Source organism: Amblyomma americanum, chromosome 3 (assembly GCF_052857255.1).
Source record: "Amblyomma americanum isolate KBUSLIRL-KWMA chromosome 3, ASM5285725v1, whole genome shotgun sequence".
Lineage (NCBI taxonomy): Eukaryota > Metazoa > Arthropoda > Arachnida > Ixodida > Ixodidae > Amblyomma > Amblyomma americanum.
In genome coordinates, this window is record NC_135499.1 from 105,908,665 (window position 1) to 105,929,502 (window position 20,838).

Consider the following 20,838-nt stretch of genomic DNA (forward strand, 5'->3'; position numbering starts at 1 on the left):
GGAGGATTGTCTTCCGGCCACACTTTTCGATTTACGAATAGTCCCCCACGAAGCTACGGGGTTTACGCCAGCAGAACTCGTGTACGGAAGAACCCTCCGCTCTCCCCTCCGAATGCTCAGAGAAATGTGGGAAGGGACAGGAGAGAACCAGACAGTGGTTAAGTACGTGCTTCAGCTGCTGGACCGCCTTAACAATACGACGGAGTTAGTAAACCGAAATATGAAAGCCGCCCAGGAGGTCGCCAAGGTCTATTATGACAAAAACGCCCGCCTCCGAGATTTCTCCGCGGGCGTTCGCGGGATGACCCTCCGGCTACAGTGTCCTCCGGCCATCGAGAAAAACAAGCTGGAAGTTCACTGAGATGGTCCTTTGTAAGTTTTGTAAAACCTTTCAGGCACGAATTTATGCGCTATATGTTCCAGGCAGAGAAAAGGAGGGGAAAATTCATCACAGTAATCTGATGAAGCAGTTCGTGCCCTTACAAAAATATTTAGAGAGCCAATACGTCTATAGCCTTCTGTCTACAAAGTCTATAGACTGTCTACAGACCCTTTAAAAAAGTTTGTGAGGGCATGAACGGCTTCATTAGATTGCAGTGATAAATTTTCAACTGCTTTTCTCTGCCTGAAACATTTAGCGCGTAATTCGTGTGAGAAAGTTTTTGCAAAACTTCCACGGGTCCATCTCAGTGAACTTCCAGCTTGTTTTTCTCGATGGCCGGAGGACACTGTAGCCGGAGGGTCATCACGCGATCGCCCGCGGAGAAATCCCGAAGGCGGGCGTTTTTGTCATATATAGACCTTGGAGGCCTGAGCAGCTTTCATATTTCGGTTTACTAACTCCCTCGTATTATATTAGAGAACAGTCTATAGGCAGTACAAATGCTATAGATAGTCTTGTTGTGATCGGAGGCCCCGACAGCGGGAACAGACGAGCCCGGCAGGCGCCATCGAACTATGTTTGACCAAAGGTGCTGTCGTCCTGAGAAGAGGATTAGGAACGGCTCCTGGCGACGGTGAGCTGTGACGAAAGGCCTCTCATCCCTTCATCCGGAGTATGGAATGCGGCATTTCTCCCGAACTGCGCCCTCACGTGGACCGGCAGAAAGACCCGAACAAAGGCGCCGGACCCGCCTCGCTCGCTTGCACCTGCGCGGCCAGACAAAGCGGGGGCGGACACGGCTGATTCTTCTTACCCTCTGGAATTCACTGGGACCGTCAGGACGCATCTTTCCACGGAGGGGATCACCGCCTGCAAAGCCAACGACCTTACGCACCTGGTCAACCCGTCGGAAACAGCATTCCAGGACCTCAAGGCGCCAGGATTCCTTATCGCCTGTGCACGTGTTTGTGAGGGCGGAGTGGTCACGGGGTTAGGGAAGAGACTATGAAGAGTGTGTCTGCCCATTGGACGCTTGATCAGCCACCGGTTTCCCTAGCTAGGTGCCTAGGGAATATCCACTGTATTTAAGCCGCGATTTGGCTGGTTTCACGGCACTGCATCTCTGACTATTGGTCTCCCTGCTTCTGTTGTAAAGATGTAAATAAACCTTCAAGTTTACCAACCCTCCTGAAGGCTTCTCTCCGTCGTCTGCAGAGTTCATCGTCATGCGGTGAAGACCTCGGTCCCGATACCCAAGCATATCAGTCTATAGACAATCTACAGATTTATGGATATACACTTTTAGCGGAATTTCTTTCTGTAGACAGTCTATAGACTATGGATAGACAAAAATAAATATCCATAGGAAAGCAATAGAGTCTATAAGAAGACTATATAGACTTCCATAGACCATTTTTATAAGGATGGAAAGCAGCGGGATCGTCAATCTGACTCTGAATGAAGGAGAAGCGCTCGACAGCGAAAGTCAGGATTTAAAGGCAAGTTCGGACGCTAGTGGCAATGTGGAGAACATCTTGGCTCTTTCTATAAAGCAGAATTTCTAAGTTTGGCCTAGATTGACGCGCTAAAGCAGTTGCTGGGCGAATTCACCGACCCATTTAGCAGCCGCCCAGGGAAGACACACCTCCTGAAGCACGAAATAGAGCTCACGTCTGATGAGCCGATACGGTCGAAACCCTACAGGGTATCGCCGTGGCAAAAAGAGATAATGGACAGTGAAATTCAGCGCATGTTGGAGTTGGGGGTTATAGAGACAGCGGAAGGTGACTGTACCTCGCCGCTGATTCTTGTTGAGGCCCCAGGCAAAGATCCTCGTCTCTGCGTGGATTATGGAAAGCTGAATGCTATTACCAGGGCTCAGCTATACCCGATTCCCCACATCGAGGAAAGGATAGAAAGGGTGAGTGATAATAACAATAATAATTGGTTTTGGGGGAAAGGAAATGGCGCAGTACCTGTCTCATATGTCGTTGGACACCTGAACCGCGCCGTAAGGGAAGGGATAAAGCAGGAAGTTGTGATGACCGCCCATAATGCGCAGGTCCACACGGGACGGAGAGGCAAAGAGACACCGTATGGCTCAGTTTAAACAAACAGATATATTCAATAATTACACATGATTAAGATTATACATCAGAGGCTGGGGCGTCCGAGCTTACGTGCCGACGACTTCATGGGGGCGATGGAGTGGCTCCGGAGTTGGGCTCGAGCGGTTGCTGGCAGAAGTTTCACGCCGTCGGGCTGCGGCGCTGAAGGCCCTCTTGGCGAACGATGTCGTCCTGAGCGTGCTTCTTCCGTACTGCTTGTCGATTTTTATATCCTCTTCTCCACACTCCCTAGGGTGAGGACGCCCACGCCGGAGGGGAAGGAGGGGGGGGGGCTAGGGCTTTCACTTGGGCGCACAAACATACCACCGCACTTATGGTCTCGCCCCCTTCACGTGTTGAGTCCGAGGGAAAGAAGGTTGTCTTCGAGGTAGCGCATAGCGTCGGCTGTGGTAAGGCGCGCTCTGGCCCGCTGACAGTTCCCGCGGGTCACCGGCCTCCATTCTCCATCCATCAACTGACACTCGCTCCTCAAGGTAAGGCGCGCTCTGGCCCGCTGACAGTTCCCTTGTCCTGGAATGTGCTCGGGAGGGCCGCCCCTGGAACCGCCACGCCAATTGGGGAGGATAAAGCCCGTTTCCCCGCAGCGGCGGCGGCGGGTCCGGTTGGGTCCGGTTGGGCTTAAACCCCTTCGTTCTGGTCGTCACTCAAAGAGCATGGCTGGGTAATTGATGATGCCGCTGTCATCTGGGTCTCCGTCTACGCCGCGCCGTCGAACGCGGAACCTCGTAGCACACACAAGGAATGTCACAAAGTGAAAGAAGAAAGGAAGAAAGAGGCGCCGTAGTGGAGGGCTCCGGAATAATTTCGACCACCTGGTAATCTTTAACGTGCACTGACATCGCACAGCCTTAGTCCGTGTGCTGGTGCAAAATCCATTTCCGCTCTTAATCTCGTACGGAGATATCGGCAAGTCCCCAGCCCCCTCAGAAAGCGCGAGCCAGTGCGCCGCCTTCATCTCCCCAGCAGGCACCTTTCGACCCTTAATGCTTAGTTTTGTGTTGAACAATGCCCCCTTCAGCTTCTCGAAACTAATTGACATCGTACTGAAGGACATGAAGGGTTATGCACTACCTTATTTAGATGATGTCGCTATTTTTTCGGACACCTGGAAAGAGCATTTGGAGCACCTAAAGACAGCGTTTTCTAGTTTGCGACAGGCCGGACTGACATAGAAGGCGGAAAGGTGTAGGTGTGGTTGCACTCAGGTGACGTACTTGGGCCACGTTGTAGGCCAGGAAACTAGGAGCCCATCCGAGTTAAAAGTTGCCCCGATCGCGGCATTTCCGCAGCCTCGGACGAAAACGAACATTCGCTCCTTTTTGGGATTGGTTGGATACTACCAGCGGTATATCCCGAGCTACTCACAACTTGCAAGCTCCTTAACTTACGCCTTACGAAAGGGAGCACCCACTGACGTACATTGGGATGACGTGAAAGAAAACTCTTTCAAGAGCATGAAGGAAGCTAGCGCTCGTGTCCCGACCCTTGCTCCGGACCCCTGACTATAGCAAAAAGAGTTTTTAGTCCAGTGTGGCGCCTGCAGTGATAGAGAGCTGGGCGCTGTTTTAAGCCAAGTTGGCGACGGCCACGAAGCACGCCCGATTCTGTACGTCAGCCGCGCTAGCTGACCTGTAGAGAGGAAGCGCACAGCGCTTCAGAAAAAAAAAAAGAGTGCGCGTGTTTAGTTTGGGCGGCACCGAAGTTGTCGTGTTACCTGTACGGCGCAAAGTTCGTCTTTGAGGCTGAATATTGCCCTCTAACGTGGCTGCGACAGATGTCCCCCCCAAAATAGTCACTTGCTCAGATGGAGTCTAGCTCTCCAATAGTACAATTTCTCGGTGCGTTACAAGGAGGGAAAACTGCAAGGAAATGCTGATGGCTTGAGCAGATTGATGTAAGCGGGAGAACTTAGTAGGATCTCCTCCTCTGTTGTTTTTTTTTTTTAACCTCGGTTCAAGCAGTCCGTCTGTGGCGATCTCAAAGTGTATGTCTCGCGCTTTGACAGCACAAAGTTAACCCAAATTAAAACGCATTTTAGTGAACTGTTTTGTCGTCGATGTGGGAAGCCTGGTGAATCTTTGGCGAATTCCGGACGCTTGCTTGTGGGGCAGTGCCCTGTCGCGGGGAACAGTCCGCTGACGCCTTCCTTTGTTGAACGTTCGAGTTTGGATGACATTTCTGGAAGCCAGCCCTTCTGCACAGTTCCAGTCTCATCTAAGCTTCCTGCCCAGCGGTCGTCAGCGCTGGCCGCTTTGAGATTTTCTGGGCCGCGTAGGAGCTGTTGAGTTCGGCGAGCTCCGACCTGGGGGAAATCCCTGGAAGGCCAACGTGATGGCGGATGAGTCATCGGAAAGAAACGCTGCTGAGAGGACTGACGTTCGCGGAAGCAGCGGCGACAGCAGCTGCGTCAGGTGGCCGAGTCTGCCCTCGGGTCACCCGACTGAGTGATGCTATTCAACGGTCACACAGGGGTGATTATTGAAAAACGGCTGCTAGCTCGACAGAGTTCCCTCGTTTAGGACAACAGGCGGGGGAGCACATGACCATTCATTCACCTGCAGGGAGACGATTTGACATTCCTTTCCCACGGTGGCGCCGAACCCGCCAAAATGGTGAAGTCGACACGCCAGTGTTCGTTGCGTCTTTATCCCTGTCCACCTGCTGGGAGACGGCTTGGAATTCCTTTAATTCCCACGGGGGCGCCGACCTAGCAGCAATGGTGACATCAACGCGACAGTATTCGAGGACTGTCCTTTCTCCTTTCCTTCGACCGACCTGCGAGAGAGCATCAGCACCGCCACCTGTCGTGGGTGGTACCACCAGCATTTGCATCTGCTCACTTGATTGGACATCGTTCTCCGAACTTTATTCCCCAGTCAGAGATCTGGGGAATTTTAAGGGTGTTTAACGGGCTGCTGGTTTGTTGCCTAGAGATTAACTCCTATCTCGACTGTAAATATGTAAAAATAAACCTACTGTACAGTTTCCTTCTTTGTTCAGAGTCCGACACCGTCCTTCGGAGCCGGGACCTGCGGTGCTGAACGAGTCTGACAACCAAAAGACCCCTCCGATTCCAACAGCGTGAAGCACATGTCATGCGAATACCCCCCGCGCGTGCGTTTTTTTTTTGTTTTTTTGAAGAGATGTTTATTGCCTCAGGGCATAAAAACTATGAAGTGAGAGATGAGTAAGATGCTTAAATAAATGAAAAAAAGGTGGGCTGATTTGATGAAATCAAGAAGTGAACGATGATATGGACCCTGTGTCCAGGCATTATAGCAATCCGGATTGTCCGGTGAGAGTCCCGCTGCCGCCAGGTGCCGAATTCTCGTGCGTGTTTCGGTCACCCGTTGCCATCGAGATAACTCGTACACCATTCGCTATGAACGTAACTGAAGGAGGAATTGGCGCTACCGTCTGTTTTTCGTGGCCGCTGTGCGGTAGTCGGATTCATGACCGCTGTACAGAATTCCTCCACGACAAAAAGTGATCCATCGTTAAAACATTTTTTGTTACCTAAACATTTAAGAACCTATAGTCGCAAGAAAAAATTGCAAGCTCTAGAAATTTGACACCTGGCTTAATTGCTTAGTGTAGTGAAGCATTAAAAACTTGATTTCATTTCCTGTTGTGATTGGCGAGCGGAGTAATACAGCATGCCACAAAGCATGACCCAGAGTTAGCAAATGCTGTTTTTTTTTTAAGTTGTACCCTAATGTAGCAAGTTTCAACCACCCCCCTCCCCCCGTTGCCACTGTTAAGTGTAGAGGTATGCTCTGCATGTCATGCATGCATGCATGCCGCAGTGTCCCCAGAGGCCGCTAGTGTACACGTGCTTGAAATGGAGACCTCTAGTCACAGTGATGGCTCTACAAATGCTTCTTCCCAGCATCAGGGAATTGACGATAGAGGTTTCCATTTTATGCATTTCTTATTAACCTAACTGCCTAATAGTTGTCGATAAACGAATAGGTGGAGTTGGCGATGTCAGCTGTGGCAGGAAAGCCGCACGCCTGCAAGCCCGGTCATACTCAATGTAAATGTGGGCTTCATGCAGGAAGAATTTGCGGTCCGATTCGCTCTCACTGAATCTGCCTACTATAAAATGCTTTTAGTTCAGGCGAGCTGCTAGCGATTATGCATTGGGAAGGTACTTACGAGCCTTACGAGTCATGTATTGCATAATGGGGCTTCAAAACACGCCTTAGCACTGTTACCACCTGCAAATGTACTAAACATTAAGATGATATCAAGTATGACTCACTTGGTGGGTAAATCTTCTATTCTAGGCTCTGTTCGAAAACGCCGTCAAGAAGCCTCGGGGAGCAGCTATTAACAGAATACCACAATGGTTCAACATCGGCCGTGTGAAGGGCTGAACAAGCCGGCGCAAGTCTGCATCCTACTGTGTAGACATATTCTGTCCACTGACTAACCAGTAATTATACATGTCCATTGGTGATAAGTGTACATGTGAGAATTTTCAACTGGTTGATTGCGCTTATTTACAGTGACAGCTAGCGCTGTTAATATAATGACCTATTACCTGAGGTCTCGGCACCGTTGCCGTAACGGCGTCCACACAGAGTAATGCGAGGAGAGTGGAGAGAAAGGGAGAGGCACACCGAAGGCAGAGGAAGAAAGCGGTGAGGCACAATAGCTAGCTATAGGCGGGCGAATTGTTGATACATATTCAAAAATAACAGGACGAAAAATGGGGACGAAGGGTAGAAAAGCGCAGGACAAGCGCTGTTTTCTTGCCGAAAGTTCTAGATGGCTACCATCGGTTTATCCGAAAACAACGATTCAGGTAAGACGACAAAACAACCCTCTTTTATCAGCAGTTACCAATCGCAAGTTATTCAAGGCTAGGAAGTTGATCAATGAACCAACCCCTTCCCATGTTTGACAGCAGTCGAAGTCCTGGCTAAAGCTGCAATACACTCCTCAATGCATACGGCCCGATACTCGTCCTGCACCAGGCGAAAAATCGATTGCGCAAGAGTTACCCTTTCTTCCTTTCGCAGGTGCAGCTAAACGCAGAACTTCAATCGGGCCCATCCAATGAAGGTTCTCATGCGATTTTGGCAATGGCATATCACCAAGGATAATCACTTTTCCAGGTTGCGGTGAAGTCCCCTTCTGGCTGAAGAGCTGCAGCAACACGTCCTAAAACAAGTGAGCGTGATCATGCATGGCCGGACTGCAGAAGAGCGCGTGTCGCCTCCGGGTCTAATCACATCACTCGTAGCAAGCAATTGCAGTGGCTGCTGTGCTGCGGTATGGATCACACTAAAGCCCCTCTGTTGTCGCTGGTCAGCAGAAAATGTCATGGAAGGGCTTTAGATCACACATCACAGTGCGCTTCAGCTGCAGCTTGTGGGTGATTCTCTGCCTGCGAGCACTCAACCACATGTCATGCCTGGAAAAACCATTAACACTTCCGCGCAGAGCCGCACGTTTGACAAGATTGCAGATCTCCGAGTGCGCTGCCACGAGCAAGCATATTCTACTGAATGTCAAGCTGCCGTGCAGCACACACAGTTCGATAATGTCTTTTCATTGCGCAGGCTTTTCATCCCAAAGCTCTTGCATCTAAAGTCCGCTGCCCCAGCTTCTATTTTTTTTCATTATGAAGGTTTTTACTGGGATGCCTCTCAGAATATCGTAGAGTGCCGGCAGAGAATTTTGATGTGGCGTGGAGAGGACAGGGCATGGGGAGGAAATTTTTTGAAGGAATGGTGCCTCTTTGGCATGGCTGCTTACAATTATAAAATAAAATAATAAAACTACACAGTTGGAGCATCATGCACTCACTCTCCACTCAGAGGTGTGGAAAGCGGGCTGTAATACAGGCTGCATAATCAGGCATCATCTTCCTTTTCTACGTCTAAATGCAGCACTCGGCTACTTTTTATGCGGCCCAGCAAATTTTTGAGGTGGCGGCCGCCACCCATCGCCTCACTTTGGCACCGTTGCTGAGCGCCACCTCCAGTGCAACAGAAACGTGGCCACCAAGCACATGTGGCTTCGAACGTCTCAACAAGGCTGACGCCTGAAGGCCTTACATGTGACGCATTCACCTGAATGCCTGACCTGTCATGCAACATAGGGAAGAAAGTGGGCAGAGAAACAACCAATGTGTAAGGCCGATTTCCCAGAACAAATTTAGAGTTCTTGTAAATGCATCTTCAAATGCCATAATTTTTGTAGCACAACAAAGCAGTGTGCTCCGAAATATATGGGTTTGAGGCGAAGTACGTGCTTTGGAATCTCCGCAGTATATCTACACTGTCAAGCTCACCCTAAAAAGCACACCAAGACCATAACGTATGGTTGTGCATAGGCTTGCAATACTTCTTCCCTTCCATAATCGCATTGTAGTCTCACTGGTGGCACTATGTGGTGCAAAGCGTGTTTGAACTTTGAACCACCATTTGTAACGGAATAAGCATTGGAAATATAATGCACAGTGTTGCAGGAATTCCGGGCAGTAACACTCTGTAGGGGCTGCAACCAAAGTAATCTGCTGCAGCGTCCTCAACGAGGCAGATCATTGTGGAGCACATGCGTGGCAATGTTCAGTGCGTGTGTCTAATTTCTAGAAAGTACGGTGGCGGTTAACTGGGCAGAAATAATATAAAAACCTCATGACTAAAAGCGTAAATGATCAACCAAGACAACAGAATTTTGAAAAGCAATAGATTTCATTCATTTTGAACATAAAATATTTACACATACATACAAAGAAGTTTGAGCACACACACACACACACACAACAAAGGTCAGTCAAAGTCAGCGTCTGTCAGGGTAGCTTGCAGCAGAGAGCAATTTATTCTGCTGTGCATGTTTGGCACTTCAATAAAAATCAAACGGGATGTAGCATACCGTGCTAGATTAGCATGTAACTCAGTGCAGTGAGAGAAAATAAAATGAACACATCAACATTGCCAACGACGTATATAGTCAGTATAATCACAACCATCATCAGTCTGGTCAACACACATACACACTCCTTTTTTGCAATGCTTAGAGCATTTCGTTTTGTCATACAAAAATGTATTCTCTCCCTTAGTTTTTTTTTCTTTCTTGAACTCTTGCCTCTGGTCCTTCCCAAAAAATTGAACGCTGAGCTTTCATAAATACATACACTACAAAACAGTCACTTAAACATCCATGCATACATTAAAAGGAAAAAATTTAACATTTACAGAAGCTTAAGAATTGCAGTTACAACAATAAAAACATGCTAACTTGTAGTTATTACTAAACCTATATATATATATTAAAAAAAAAGAGGGTACACTACTGCAGTAATGTTGCAAGACCTAATAAATAGCACATCAAACACGTATACTGCCTAAATGGTTGATTTACAGTGCGAACATGCACACGAGACAAGCAAAGAAAGTTGCCTTTGCTATTCAACTTGAAAATGTCTTGTGAGAAATTGTAAGAGTGTGCAGTATTTAGTTGTTTAAAAAAATTGAAATATAAACTAGAGTTAGTATACTCTAAACAGATTTGGTAGCATCCTAGATAATTTTGAGCATTGGAAAAATTAAAATGCCAGTTCAGTTCACATCACTACAAGAAATGATGTGAGAATGGCCATGACTAAGCAACGAAAGCTGTGTTAGTTTTAGTACATTAGCATAGAAGACAAATGAACTGATAGCAAACACCTAAAAAGAACATACAACAAACAACATCATTACTGCTTCACTACTGCTTCAGGAATGTGACTATGAAAGCAAACAAGAACAGAAATAATAATGCGATGTGCAGCAATAAATAATTGTAGATGTGGAAGCGCTTCACAAAGAATGCTCCCAGAAAAGAACTAAATGAAAGGTAGAGGTAATGTGCTCAGTGCATCAGATCCTGCACAGCTCTTTACAAAATAAAATATAATAGACGTAAGCATATATGAGCTAAAGAAGAACATGTTTAAAACAAAACTCCTTCAGAATCAACAGATGACAACACAAACAACCAGAGTGCAAGCTGCCATGAGTTATATTAATCAAAGAACACAAGCTAGTGTTTAGTGCACAAGTAATGAACAGCACAGATTCAAATTACATGTAAAAATGCTAAGACAGATTTAAAAATTGCTTTTGCCCCCCCCCCCCCCCCCCCCCCCCCCCCCCCCGCATGATAAATGTATAAAAAATTTAAAATTGTGACCTTTGCAACAAGCAATGCACGGTTAAAGTCATACAGCACGCCATTGTGCATATGATTTGATATAAAAAAAACAGCATTATAGTTTTGCCTGTTGAAAACGATGAATGCGAAAATGCAGCTTTTATGTTGAAGGGTTGAAATGCGGGCCAGTTGGTTCATAGAAACTTGAAAAAAAAACAGTCACAAAAGACAGTTGACAGTCCAGTCGTGGCGTGTACACTCCTTCCCTTGTCCATTGTCTTTTGTGACTGGTTTTTTTTTCAAGCTTTTATGTCATTCAAAAGATTGGGCAAATTTTGTTTTACAATGAAACAATGTCATGTGTCCTTTCACCACAGTAGTATGACAGCTACATGCTCTGGCCAGATCAGATATTTCTTTAACCGTGACTGTTTGAGAAAGCTTTATAGCTTTCCTTCATAACTGGTTGGCTGTGCCCAAGTGGGCATTATCTGCAATTGTTTGCTTGTTTTTTTTTTAGATGTTCAGTTCTTTGCAACACATAAACACGTCCACATGCACTTTGCTCACTGTAGCATATTAAACTGCTGTTAGCTTTTTCATGTATTGGAAGTAAAAGCTGCAATTTGGAAGATGTACTGCACTACTGAACAATGCTTGCGAAAATGCGCACCTGCTCATGTAGAGTTGACAGCACCCTCATGCTGGTGTGGATAAACCTTTCATCAAATCACAGGTAGGGGCAGCCAATTGCCGAGCATGAAAAGTCACTTGTAATTTTCACACTTCTGCTAACTTGACAGCAGAAAGGAAATACTCGCGCTCATCACGATGTGATATTACATACAAAGTTGCAGGCTGTGCTGTTCCACAGAGTTACACTTCCAGCGCTTGAAGGTGTTGTCCTTTCTAGCTTTTTGTTATTCAAAAGCAGACTTTGCATGCTAAGATGCCTAAACTCTCAAAATGATTTGTCACCAGTTAGATCATGTAACGAGCTAAGCTTAATTGCCATAATCATGGCTAAGTATTGGCCTCAAGAACAGAGCTGCAATAAATAATACAGCAACATAATTTGATGGCAGCTTTCAGAACTTACGTGCAAAAAAAATTGTAAGTCAAGGTCACCTCTGCCTTTTAGACATTCTGGCTCCCACCACGTGAATCTAACTCTGCAAAAAATAGTCCAGCAGCCCTCTATACACACACACACACACACAAGGTAAACTGTTAATCAGTATGCAAACAGATTCGTAAAAGCATACATTATTAACCCCTGACAGAGGGTGCAAAAATTCCACTCAATGCAATCAGATGCAACAAAGAAATGTGATACATTCTACACATTCAGCAATGCCCTACATTTTTTGGAGAAATGCTGCAGACAAGCAAAAGCTCAAGAAAATATCATAAAAATGATTTGCATTACTCAAGACTGCACTTAACTTTTCCAGGCACTCAAATACTTTACGTTGAAGAAGTATAATCAGCAGGCTACTTGTAAGCACAAAGAAAAGTTAGAGTGGAATCTATTCATACAACGTTGTTGCGATCAGAGCACATAATAATGGTGCAATTTACAATTCAGGCACTTAATGTAAATATCGCTCTAGGACATCAAACACATTCAAGATGTGTTGAAAATGCTAGCATATAATTACTTAGCAGATCTTGCTGCCTCACTCTACAAACAACAAAACTGCAACTTGTAAGAAGTGTGAGACATGCCCTCCTTTGCATCTTATCGTTAACATGAAGAAATGTCCATCCATAAATGAATAAGAGCCTGTTTGTGATGTCATATTTTCAGTATACACCTAGCCAAGAAAGTTATTGGGCAACATTACAGAGTAAGAACGATTGTGTCATCCGAGTCTTCTGGTTCAAATGCTGAAGAGCAAAAACATAGAGTCATGCAAATCTGATGAGTATGACAATACTTATCATACATTGACGAAAGCAAATCCAGGTTGTAAACACCTATTACTAAGGCTGGCTAGGATGCAGCTCCTAAAGCACATATTGATTAATGCATTTAATATTAACTACCTGTTGTGTAGCTTGAAACTTATAAATACACAGCTCAGTTAAAACGGCACCAAGGCATGCAGCCTGTAATGAAAACAATACGGTGCGATGACTTGACTTAGCACATCTTGCATGCAAAAAATAAGTTCTAGCAGTGAGCTAAATGCATTCTATTGTTAACAAAGAGGCATATGAACATTCCACCGAGTTCTGCGGCCTGCAATGCTTCGATTCCTGGCATGCCAAATGAAAACAAAAAACTTGCGATGATTACAAGCTTTTCAGAAAGCTATACAGCATCTTCTGCAACTTGAGACTTCTTTGATTTGTGACAAATTCCACTCATGCCTTCTCGTGCACACATGCTAATTGGTGCACACACTCACATTGAAGAATATAAAGTACAGAAGAAAAAAAAAACTGGGCGGTGGCTTTTGCAAACCAGCCTCCTTGACACATTTCCTCCCATCACCACACAGTCTTTTTGATCGCACCTTTGGCAAGTGTCCACACCTCACAACTTGCCACTCTCTTCCGAGTTCAAGCTGGAGCTGGCGTCCCAGTTCGTGAGAGCTGTACGCAAATGTTTATACTTCACATGCGCCCATAGAACCACTACAAAATGGTTTACCCTTGACAGAGACGAGTGACAGGTGTCCAGAAGAAGTCTCACCACACAGCGTCATCACAGGCACGATAGCAACACACGAGAGTCATTTCGCAGCGCAGCCGCCGTTGCTGTCGTCGTCATACAGGGCTCTTTCTATTATCCTATATTTCTGCTCAGGCACTATTGTGGCAGCAGGCAGGCGCTGCTGCAGTTGCTGGGTCAAAGTGATGATGTAAGGTCAGGAACAAACGTCAGACGCTTCTGCAGCTGCTCAGGCACGTCTTGAGAAGCAACAGGGCCATGAGAACGAGAAACAGAGGAGCCTCACACACCACACGGTGGGCAGAGCTGGTGTGTGGAGTCACAGGGTGCTTGGGCGCCGCTCGGGATGGTGGGAGTGAGCCGGTGAAGAAGATGTCAGGTGTGGTCATTGTTGGAGCAGGCTCATACTCGTCGTCACCGCTTCCGCTCCCACTTCCACTGCCCATGTCATCAAGGTCAGCTGCAATGGACCACCACAGAGGCAAGTAGACACAGTTAATTAAGCAGAAGGTCAAAGATGGTGCAGTTGGCTCTCGTTATTTCAAACTCGCTTAATTAAAACCTACTGTGTTTCAAACTGTTGGTTTAGTCACATCAATATCAAGTGTATTTAACAGTCAGACCTCAATTCGAACAAATTTACGGTCCCTTTCGAGTTTAAGTTACTGATAGCCAACAACTCCTTCAGCCCTTGTGTTGTTTTGAATGTTTCCCACATGCTTCAAAGACCACCTGAAAACTTAGTAACACAGACATTACATTTGAATACGCTTAAACATTGCTGTAAATGCCAAAACTGACAGCCCTGAATGCATAGATTTTTGTTGTACACTTAAGGGTAATGGTTCATGCAGAAATGATGCCTCCAAGCATGCTTGCAGCTTAAAAGTTAAAAATACAGCTCTGCTCAGCAACATTTTGGAATTGTGGATCGGTTTACGAAGGAATCAGTAAAGCAGGCAAAAAATCATCCAGGGGTACCGGGTAGGCTGAGCGTATTGGCCTCGTTTTTTCGACGACACAAGAAAGTTCCAGGAATTTCTTGCTGTGCATATACAACAACCTCCGTAAGTGCCTGCAAATGCGCTGTTTAACTCAGTCTCTACCCAAGAGATGGCACTACGGCGTGCTTACATGTTTCCCGGAGTCATGATGTCATATTTATTTATGACTAGCCGTAAGCTACCAAAGAGTCACAGTGCTTTAGGGGTGTATAAGAGGACAGAGAACTGAAACAGGGCTCTGGCTTTTAGTGCGACAGCACAGTCGATCTTTAATGATTTGAGCATGAAGTAACTGACAACTTGCTTGAGTTATGCAGAGTTCGACGTAAGAGAAGCCTTTCTAATACACCTGGTTTTGACAGGACCCAAGGGCAGATTATTTAAATAAACAAAGTTAAACAATAGGAAAGTTTGAATTAACAGAATTCTGTGCAACTAAACATCATTGAGTGTGCTAGCAATGCACTTTACTAATAGCTGGTATTAGGGAAGCAAATTTATTGATAATGAATTAGAGGGAAGCTGCTACACACACATTGCCAAGCTACACATCAGTCACGCTACATAGAAATATATTTTAATTTCGTACACTCCCGTATAAACCGAATCTCAGGTGGGCGGCAAACAGATTTTCTCAGCTCATTCATGTATGCATATCTCAACCAGAATCCACTCAAACACACAATTCTAGCAGCCACACAACAACAGCATACGCATAGCCATTATAGACTAAACTTTGCATGTGTAACTTTAAAATAAGGTCAGAACAAATGCATCTACATAAAAAGAGCGAACATCACTACAAATGCAGACATGTGAAGGTTACATCAAATAATGCAGGAAACTGTGGTGCAATTCATGACAAAGCTTTGCCACTGACCGGTGTCCTGCCACTGGACATCATGGCCTCCATATGCCAAGTTCAGCTTGTTAGTGATGATCTTGAGAGTGAGCACAAGCTGATTGACGACCACGTTACTGCTGGTTGAGTACTCATGGCCACTTGCCCTATGGCCACTCTGAAGTTGGTGCTGCAGCTGCTGATGTGATCCTCGGGCTTTGCCTCCTGTCACTGTGTGGTTCCCTTCAGACCTGCATAGTCGGCAAGAACACATTTTGAATGAAGTAAATGAGGCTCTTTTACGGCCGTCAATCATCACATGTGAGTCACAATGATGCCAAACACGAATTGAAGCTGTTTCAAGCATATCACTTTTGATTAGTCTCGAAATTGAGCGACCTCTCAAGCTTAGAAACTGCTGCACTACAATGCCTTATGAATGGTGGCTGCAAATGTGTTGATCATGATATAACATTATTCAGAGCTTTAGTAGTCGCCCTTAATGATCCAGATAAAGGCATGAGCTATAAAGCTATATATAATCAGTAGCATCATGCTGATATCAATGTCATAAATTAGAGCAAATTTTCACAGACCAAACTGGCAATACATTTAATATTGTTAAGCTGCTTTGAGCCCACACAACCTAGATCTAGCACTTATAAGGAAGGCATTAACTCTGACGGACAATTTCCAGTAATCAGAATCCTCATCAAAACTGTAGACCTCCTTTACCAATCAAGCAGCTTGGCCTTCAAGTAATTTTGATTCACCTACGTGAACAAGGCCAGTTTACAATTGGTAGATGCTAATGAATTGGGGACAACAGTTGGTGGCCAAATGAAGGCAAGAGTCGGCATGTGCTCGACCGCTGACCCTGTTGCTACCAATTGGCCAAAACAGTTGGTCCAAATTCGTGCAGAAAATTGGCTGACAGTGCTTTAAAATGCAGGTTGGAGAGTGAGGTCAAATCAACACTGCTTAATGGCAAGCACCCCACACAAACTTCGAGCTGCTTTAAAGTGGCACCCTTCAGTGGGCAAACTGTTTTAATTCCAAGGAGTGACTGCAGATATTTAAACAGTGCAATTACTGCATAAGCTGATAAAGCAAAACAAACCTAAATCGCATAACAAATGAATTGTACATTTTACGGACTTGTATAGGATTGACCGAATGTATAGGTGTGCAATGAAAAAGTAGAAACTAGCATTTGCACCATTGAATTTTGCCTTGTAATTTACTGCTTTTTTGCTTTACTGCATTATGTACTGTCTTTGTCAAAGTAACAAAGCAATGGGATCTTAGCAGTGTAGCGGAGCACTTATGGCACCCCCTAAGCTCTAAATCTGAGGAAGGCAAGGACAGCCCTTGTCATCACACTTCGAGACCCTTTGATCTTCAGAGATGCAATAAGGCTCCACTACATGGCAGAGAAGCAAAGAACGTTGCCTAGTCACCTCTGGCAAAGACAGTATGTTAATGAAAAGATAGGAATGCCATCTCCGCTTAGCCCATTGGCAGTTTGGCAAGACCGACTGAAGCCAAGCATTCCAGAAGAAAGGGAGGAAAGAGTGGGAAATAGGAAGAGGTAACAGTAGCATGCATCTTCTCTGTTTTCTGAACTACAGGCACAGTGAGCTGTGAGCGAAAGTTTGCAATTTCAGCAATTCTAGCAGCGGCAAAGCTATCTCTGTCATTTCTTCGCTACGGGGAATGGCCAAAAGTTTATGCCCCCATTTAAAAAAAGGTCAATAGAAATTGGCTAAAACAAAATGAGAAACAATTATAAACCAAATAGAAAAAATCGGATTCCTATCCGGTTCCCAATGTGTTTTGGCCCATGCTAACAGGCCATTTTAACTACGATATCTTCCCAACAAACGATGCTGCAGTTCAATAAGTGCAGTTTTACTGGCCGCACCCACAGGTCCAAATCTAATGAAAGCATCCTCAGTCATTTGGTGAATGCTTCTGGCTCTAGCATAAGGGTCAGGTATGTGGAGATACAAATGAATAGGGAGGACATGCTTCATGGATGTACGCAGGTTATGCCATTGTTTTCTGTCTTGTGCAATGAGTGATCCCTTTCTAAGTGCTTTGACTATAGTCAGATACAACTTAAGAAAACAGCAGTTTGTAACACTGGGCGGCGATCTGCGGCGTCCTGTATTACTCCACTGGCCAATCAAAATAGTAAACGAAATCAACTTATTAATATTTGACTACGGTAAACAAGCCAAGCATCAAAATTCTAGAGCTTATAATCTGTTCCTGTAATTAGCTTCTTGTTTAGGTAATAAGAAATATTTTACAGACTACATTTTTGTCGTGGAGGAATTCTGTGTGGCAATCCTGAATGTGGGAGGTGCTTCACTGCAGACTTAAGTTGTATCCGACCATATAACAGTTTGCACTGCTGCAGCTTAGGGGTTGGTGGATGGCTATGAACTTTTTATTTTGTAGCGATAGCTACACTACGGTAGCATTTCGAGCCTTCAGCGTGGCGGCGCCGTGGCTGATCATGTGGTTGGTCACGTGACGAGCCACGTCGTGCACAGCAGCTGTTGCTGCCAGCGGCGCGGCACGCCGGCGAAACCGAGCTGCCACAGCTGTGCGCATGCACCATGTCAAGTGGGACAAAGATGAAGAAGGAACACCCAGCGAAATGGAGCGGCAAAAGACTGACTTTGAAATTCAATTCAGCAAGTTCCACTCAGCCAGCTGTAGCTATTGCATCACTCCAAGTTTAACAGAAGCTAAACCACCGCCCATTTTTTCTTCTAAGAGGGTACGTGGTCAATCAGTTCGAAGTTACAAATTTTCATTTCCCTTTCCTCCCTGTGGGTCATTACTGGCTGGTATCTGGTCATGTTGGCCATCGATGTCAGCCTTATGAGTGTAGCCCCCCTTTTTTTTTTTAAGTTGTTGCAAATCCACAAGGTTATACCAACCTTGCTCATGTTAAACAAATACATGCACCCATGTTGTGCTGCGCTTTTTCATATGGTATGGCATGGTGCGGTTTGTGGAGTTTAATGCCTCGAAGATGCATGCAGGCAATGAGCAATGCTTTAGTGGAGGATTCCAAATTAATTTCAGCGCTAGATAGGCACGAGGAAGAAAGAAGCACACAGCAGCTGCAATTATTGGCGTCTTCTACCACACCCCGTGGATCGCCTTAGTTACTACAGAATTTTTAAAGGCAGCCACGCCAATTCTTACTTTGCACGGCTGAGTCCATCCCAGCAGTCTTCCTCAGTGGGAGGAGGCTGCGCAGAGGGCTGGCGGCATAAGCGGTCGGGCAGCTGGGACCACATGGAGCGTGTGGCACGGATCTGCTTCTTGATGCCCTGCACCAGCCGGTCCATGCTGGTTCCAGCCGCTGTAGTTGGTCGCATGGCAGGCTGTTGGCCACCACCAGCACCACCAAACTTGAGCGTCTCAAAGTGAAGCTCCTGGCCACTCCCACGTCGTGCCAGTCGAAGCTTGCCACATTTGTCGTAGAGCTGTGCCGCGTGAGGCAGAAAATGAAGGACACATGTCTTCTGTCATTTCCCATATGCATAAGGGATGCAGGCCCCAAATACACAGTCTTCGTAAAATGCAGGAAGGCCACTGCACTCAAGCATGACCACAGAACTCACGGCAGTGCTCAGGCGAAAAAAAACCATCGTGTCCAATTGGGCTTTTCAAATGAAATGTCCAGTTGAATCCAACTGTATGGAACCAATTGGACATTCCCATTAGAACCAATTAGTTCCAAACCAAATGGAATCCAAGTGTTCCAATTGTCTCAACTGGAGGTTTCAGTTGGTTCCAAATACATGATTGAAAGCAACTGGACATTCGAATTGGATCGAATTGGAAACCCCAATTGACCAAATGCATTTTTGGGCCACAGTGTGCAAAGGAGCCGCTGTGAGCACAGAACAAAAGATGAAGATTCATAAATTTTAAAGAGTGCAAAGGTGATAGCAGAACACAGCTCCTGTCTGATGTAGCCGAAATGGCCTTCACGCTTTTCAAATTCAAGAATGCATGCACACCAACTAGCTCACCTTGTTATCCTTTTACGAGACTCATATACGCCCAAACTCAAGTTGGTTTTGATTCACTCAGGCTCACTTGAACTAGGGCTTAAATGGACTCAATCAGGCTCATGCTCATCCATGAGTTTAAATCCAAATCATCCCAGGTGAATGGCCTCATTAATCAGCCCACCCCCAACCTATGCTTGTGAGACAACAGCTGACACTCGGCAGCCATGGTGGGTGGAAACAATGGACCACATAGGCCTCCAGAGTTCCAGAGTGTCAGCACCGCACAAACGCATCAACTGACAGTGCAGACATATGTGCATAGGCCTGCATATTTTGAATTCACCCTGTGTAGTTATCAGCCCAGCTGCTTAGAAGTGCTGTTGATTCAGTGACGCATGCTAACTTCATTAAAGCTTTAGCACCATGCCATGAGGAATGTATCTTTCGCTTCCTTCCAATGGGCCAGGTGCTCGACGCGCACGAAGCTACAGACACATATACCGTGGATCAGTGACTCATGAGGGCTTGTGGGCTTAAAGATGCCTGCGTATGCAGCCACTGTGGGGGGAGAGAAGAACAAAGGTGATTCAAATAAGGATGTTTGCCACTTGCTCACCGTTTGCAAAATGGTTGCCCTGTTCTCTTGGAAGTCCATGATGGCTTCTGATATCTTGACTCCTATTGGGTTCACCACTGACTCGATATTGAAAGAGCTCTCGAGGCGATTTGCCAAGTTCATTAGGGCATCTGCAGAGAAGAAAAAAAATGCTCTAACAGTGAGATATAATTAAGGTGCCAAAGCTAAATGTACAACCTTAACTATGCTAGACTTATTTTCTTATTTCCCACTTGGCACTATAGTAGAACTTTGTTGATTCAAACAACTTATTTATTGAACCTGATTAATGTTTATCCAGATTGATAAACCCTTAATGTTTTCCTAGTGCACTCTAGTACACAGCATTTATACGCTCACGAACTGAAAGAACACATGCAATGAGACATGCAATATAGTTATCAGACATGAATTACAGTACAACCTCTTTAACTCTTTACTTACCGCATCTATTCAAATCGTTCAACTTGACCGATGGTGCAAAATGTCCCATTCTGAGCAATTTTTCTGGACACATAAACCCATTCAGCGTGTTGCAAAAGGACTGTACTTAAGTTTCTGAATTTGCTTTTTGGTCAGCCGCATGAGGCAGCATTTTTAAACTTGTACAAAACCTGCCAACATGTAATGATTGTGCAAGCATGGTGCTTAACGTGGTGTCCTCTTCTGGCACTGACCCTGCAAGAGTTTTGTGTGAAAAGATGGTGCTTATCAGTTTTATTTTAGTTCAGATAGAGGTGGTGATTGCTCCTCCTAGCCCAGACTATCAACTGGTGCCCATCTATACGTTTCGTTTCCACCATTACCGAGGAAATTCACGGCTTTTGAAGGTACCGGTCATGTTCTGAACGATTCCACGCCACCAGCAGTGTAGCGGACAGAGTTATCTGCAAGACAGCCTGGGGCCCACCTAGGCAATGCACTGCGAGTAGCCCAAAGCGCTGCACGTGAACGATTTTTGTTGCGTTACTTGAATGCTAATTTTCTGTATA

At 45.6% G+C, this 20,838-nt stretch overlaps 2 protein-coding genes across 4 annotated transcripts in view; both read right to left on the reverse strand.

Annotated features, from left to right (window-relative positions):
* AP-1sigma (AP-1 complex subunit sigma-2) overlaps nt 1–20,838 on the reverse strand; it is a 524,179-nt gene that overhangs the window by 83,594 nt on the left and 419,747 nt on the right. The window lies entirely within an intron of this gene.
* dlp (glypican dally-like) overlaps nt 9,203–20,838 on the reverse strand; it is a 129,254-nt gene continuing 117,618 nt past the window's right edge. Inside the window, exons 5-9 of the mRNA XM_077657667.1 lie at nt 19,847–19,977; nt 18,413–18,696; nt 15,227–15,438; nt 10,968–13,802; nt 9,203–10,819 (exon numbers count right to left, since the gene is read on the reverse strand). Of these exons, the coding sequence (XP_077513793.1) occupies nt 13,552–13,802; nt 15,227–15,438; nt 18,413–18,696; nt 19,847–19,977 (878 nt within the window). The 3' untranslated portion in view covers nt 9,203–10,819; nt 10,968–13,551. The remainder of the gene's footprint in view (nt 10,820–10,967; nt 13,803–15,226; nt 15,439–18,412; nt 18,697–19,846; nt 19,978–20,838) is intronic.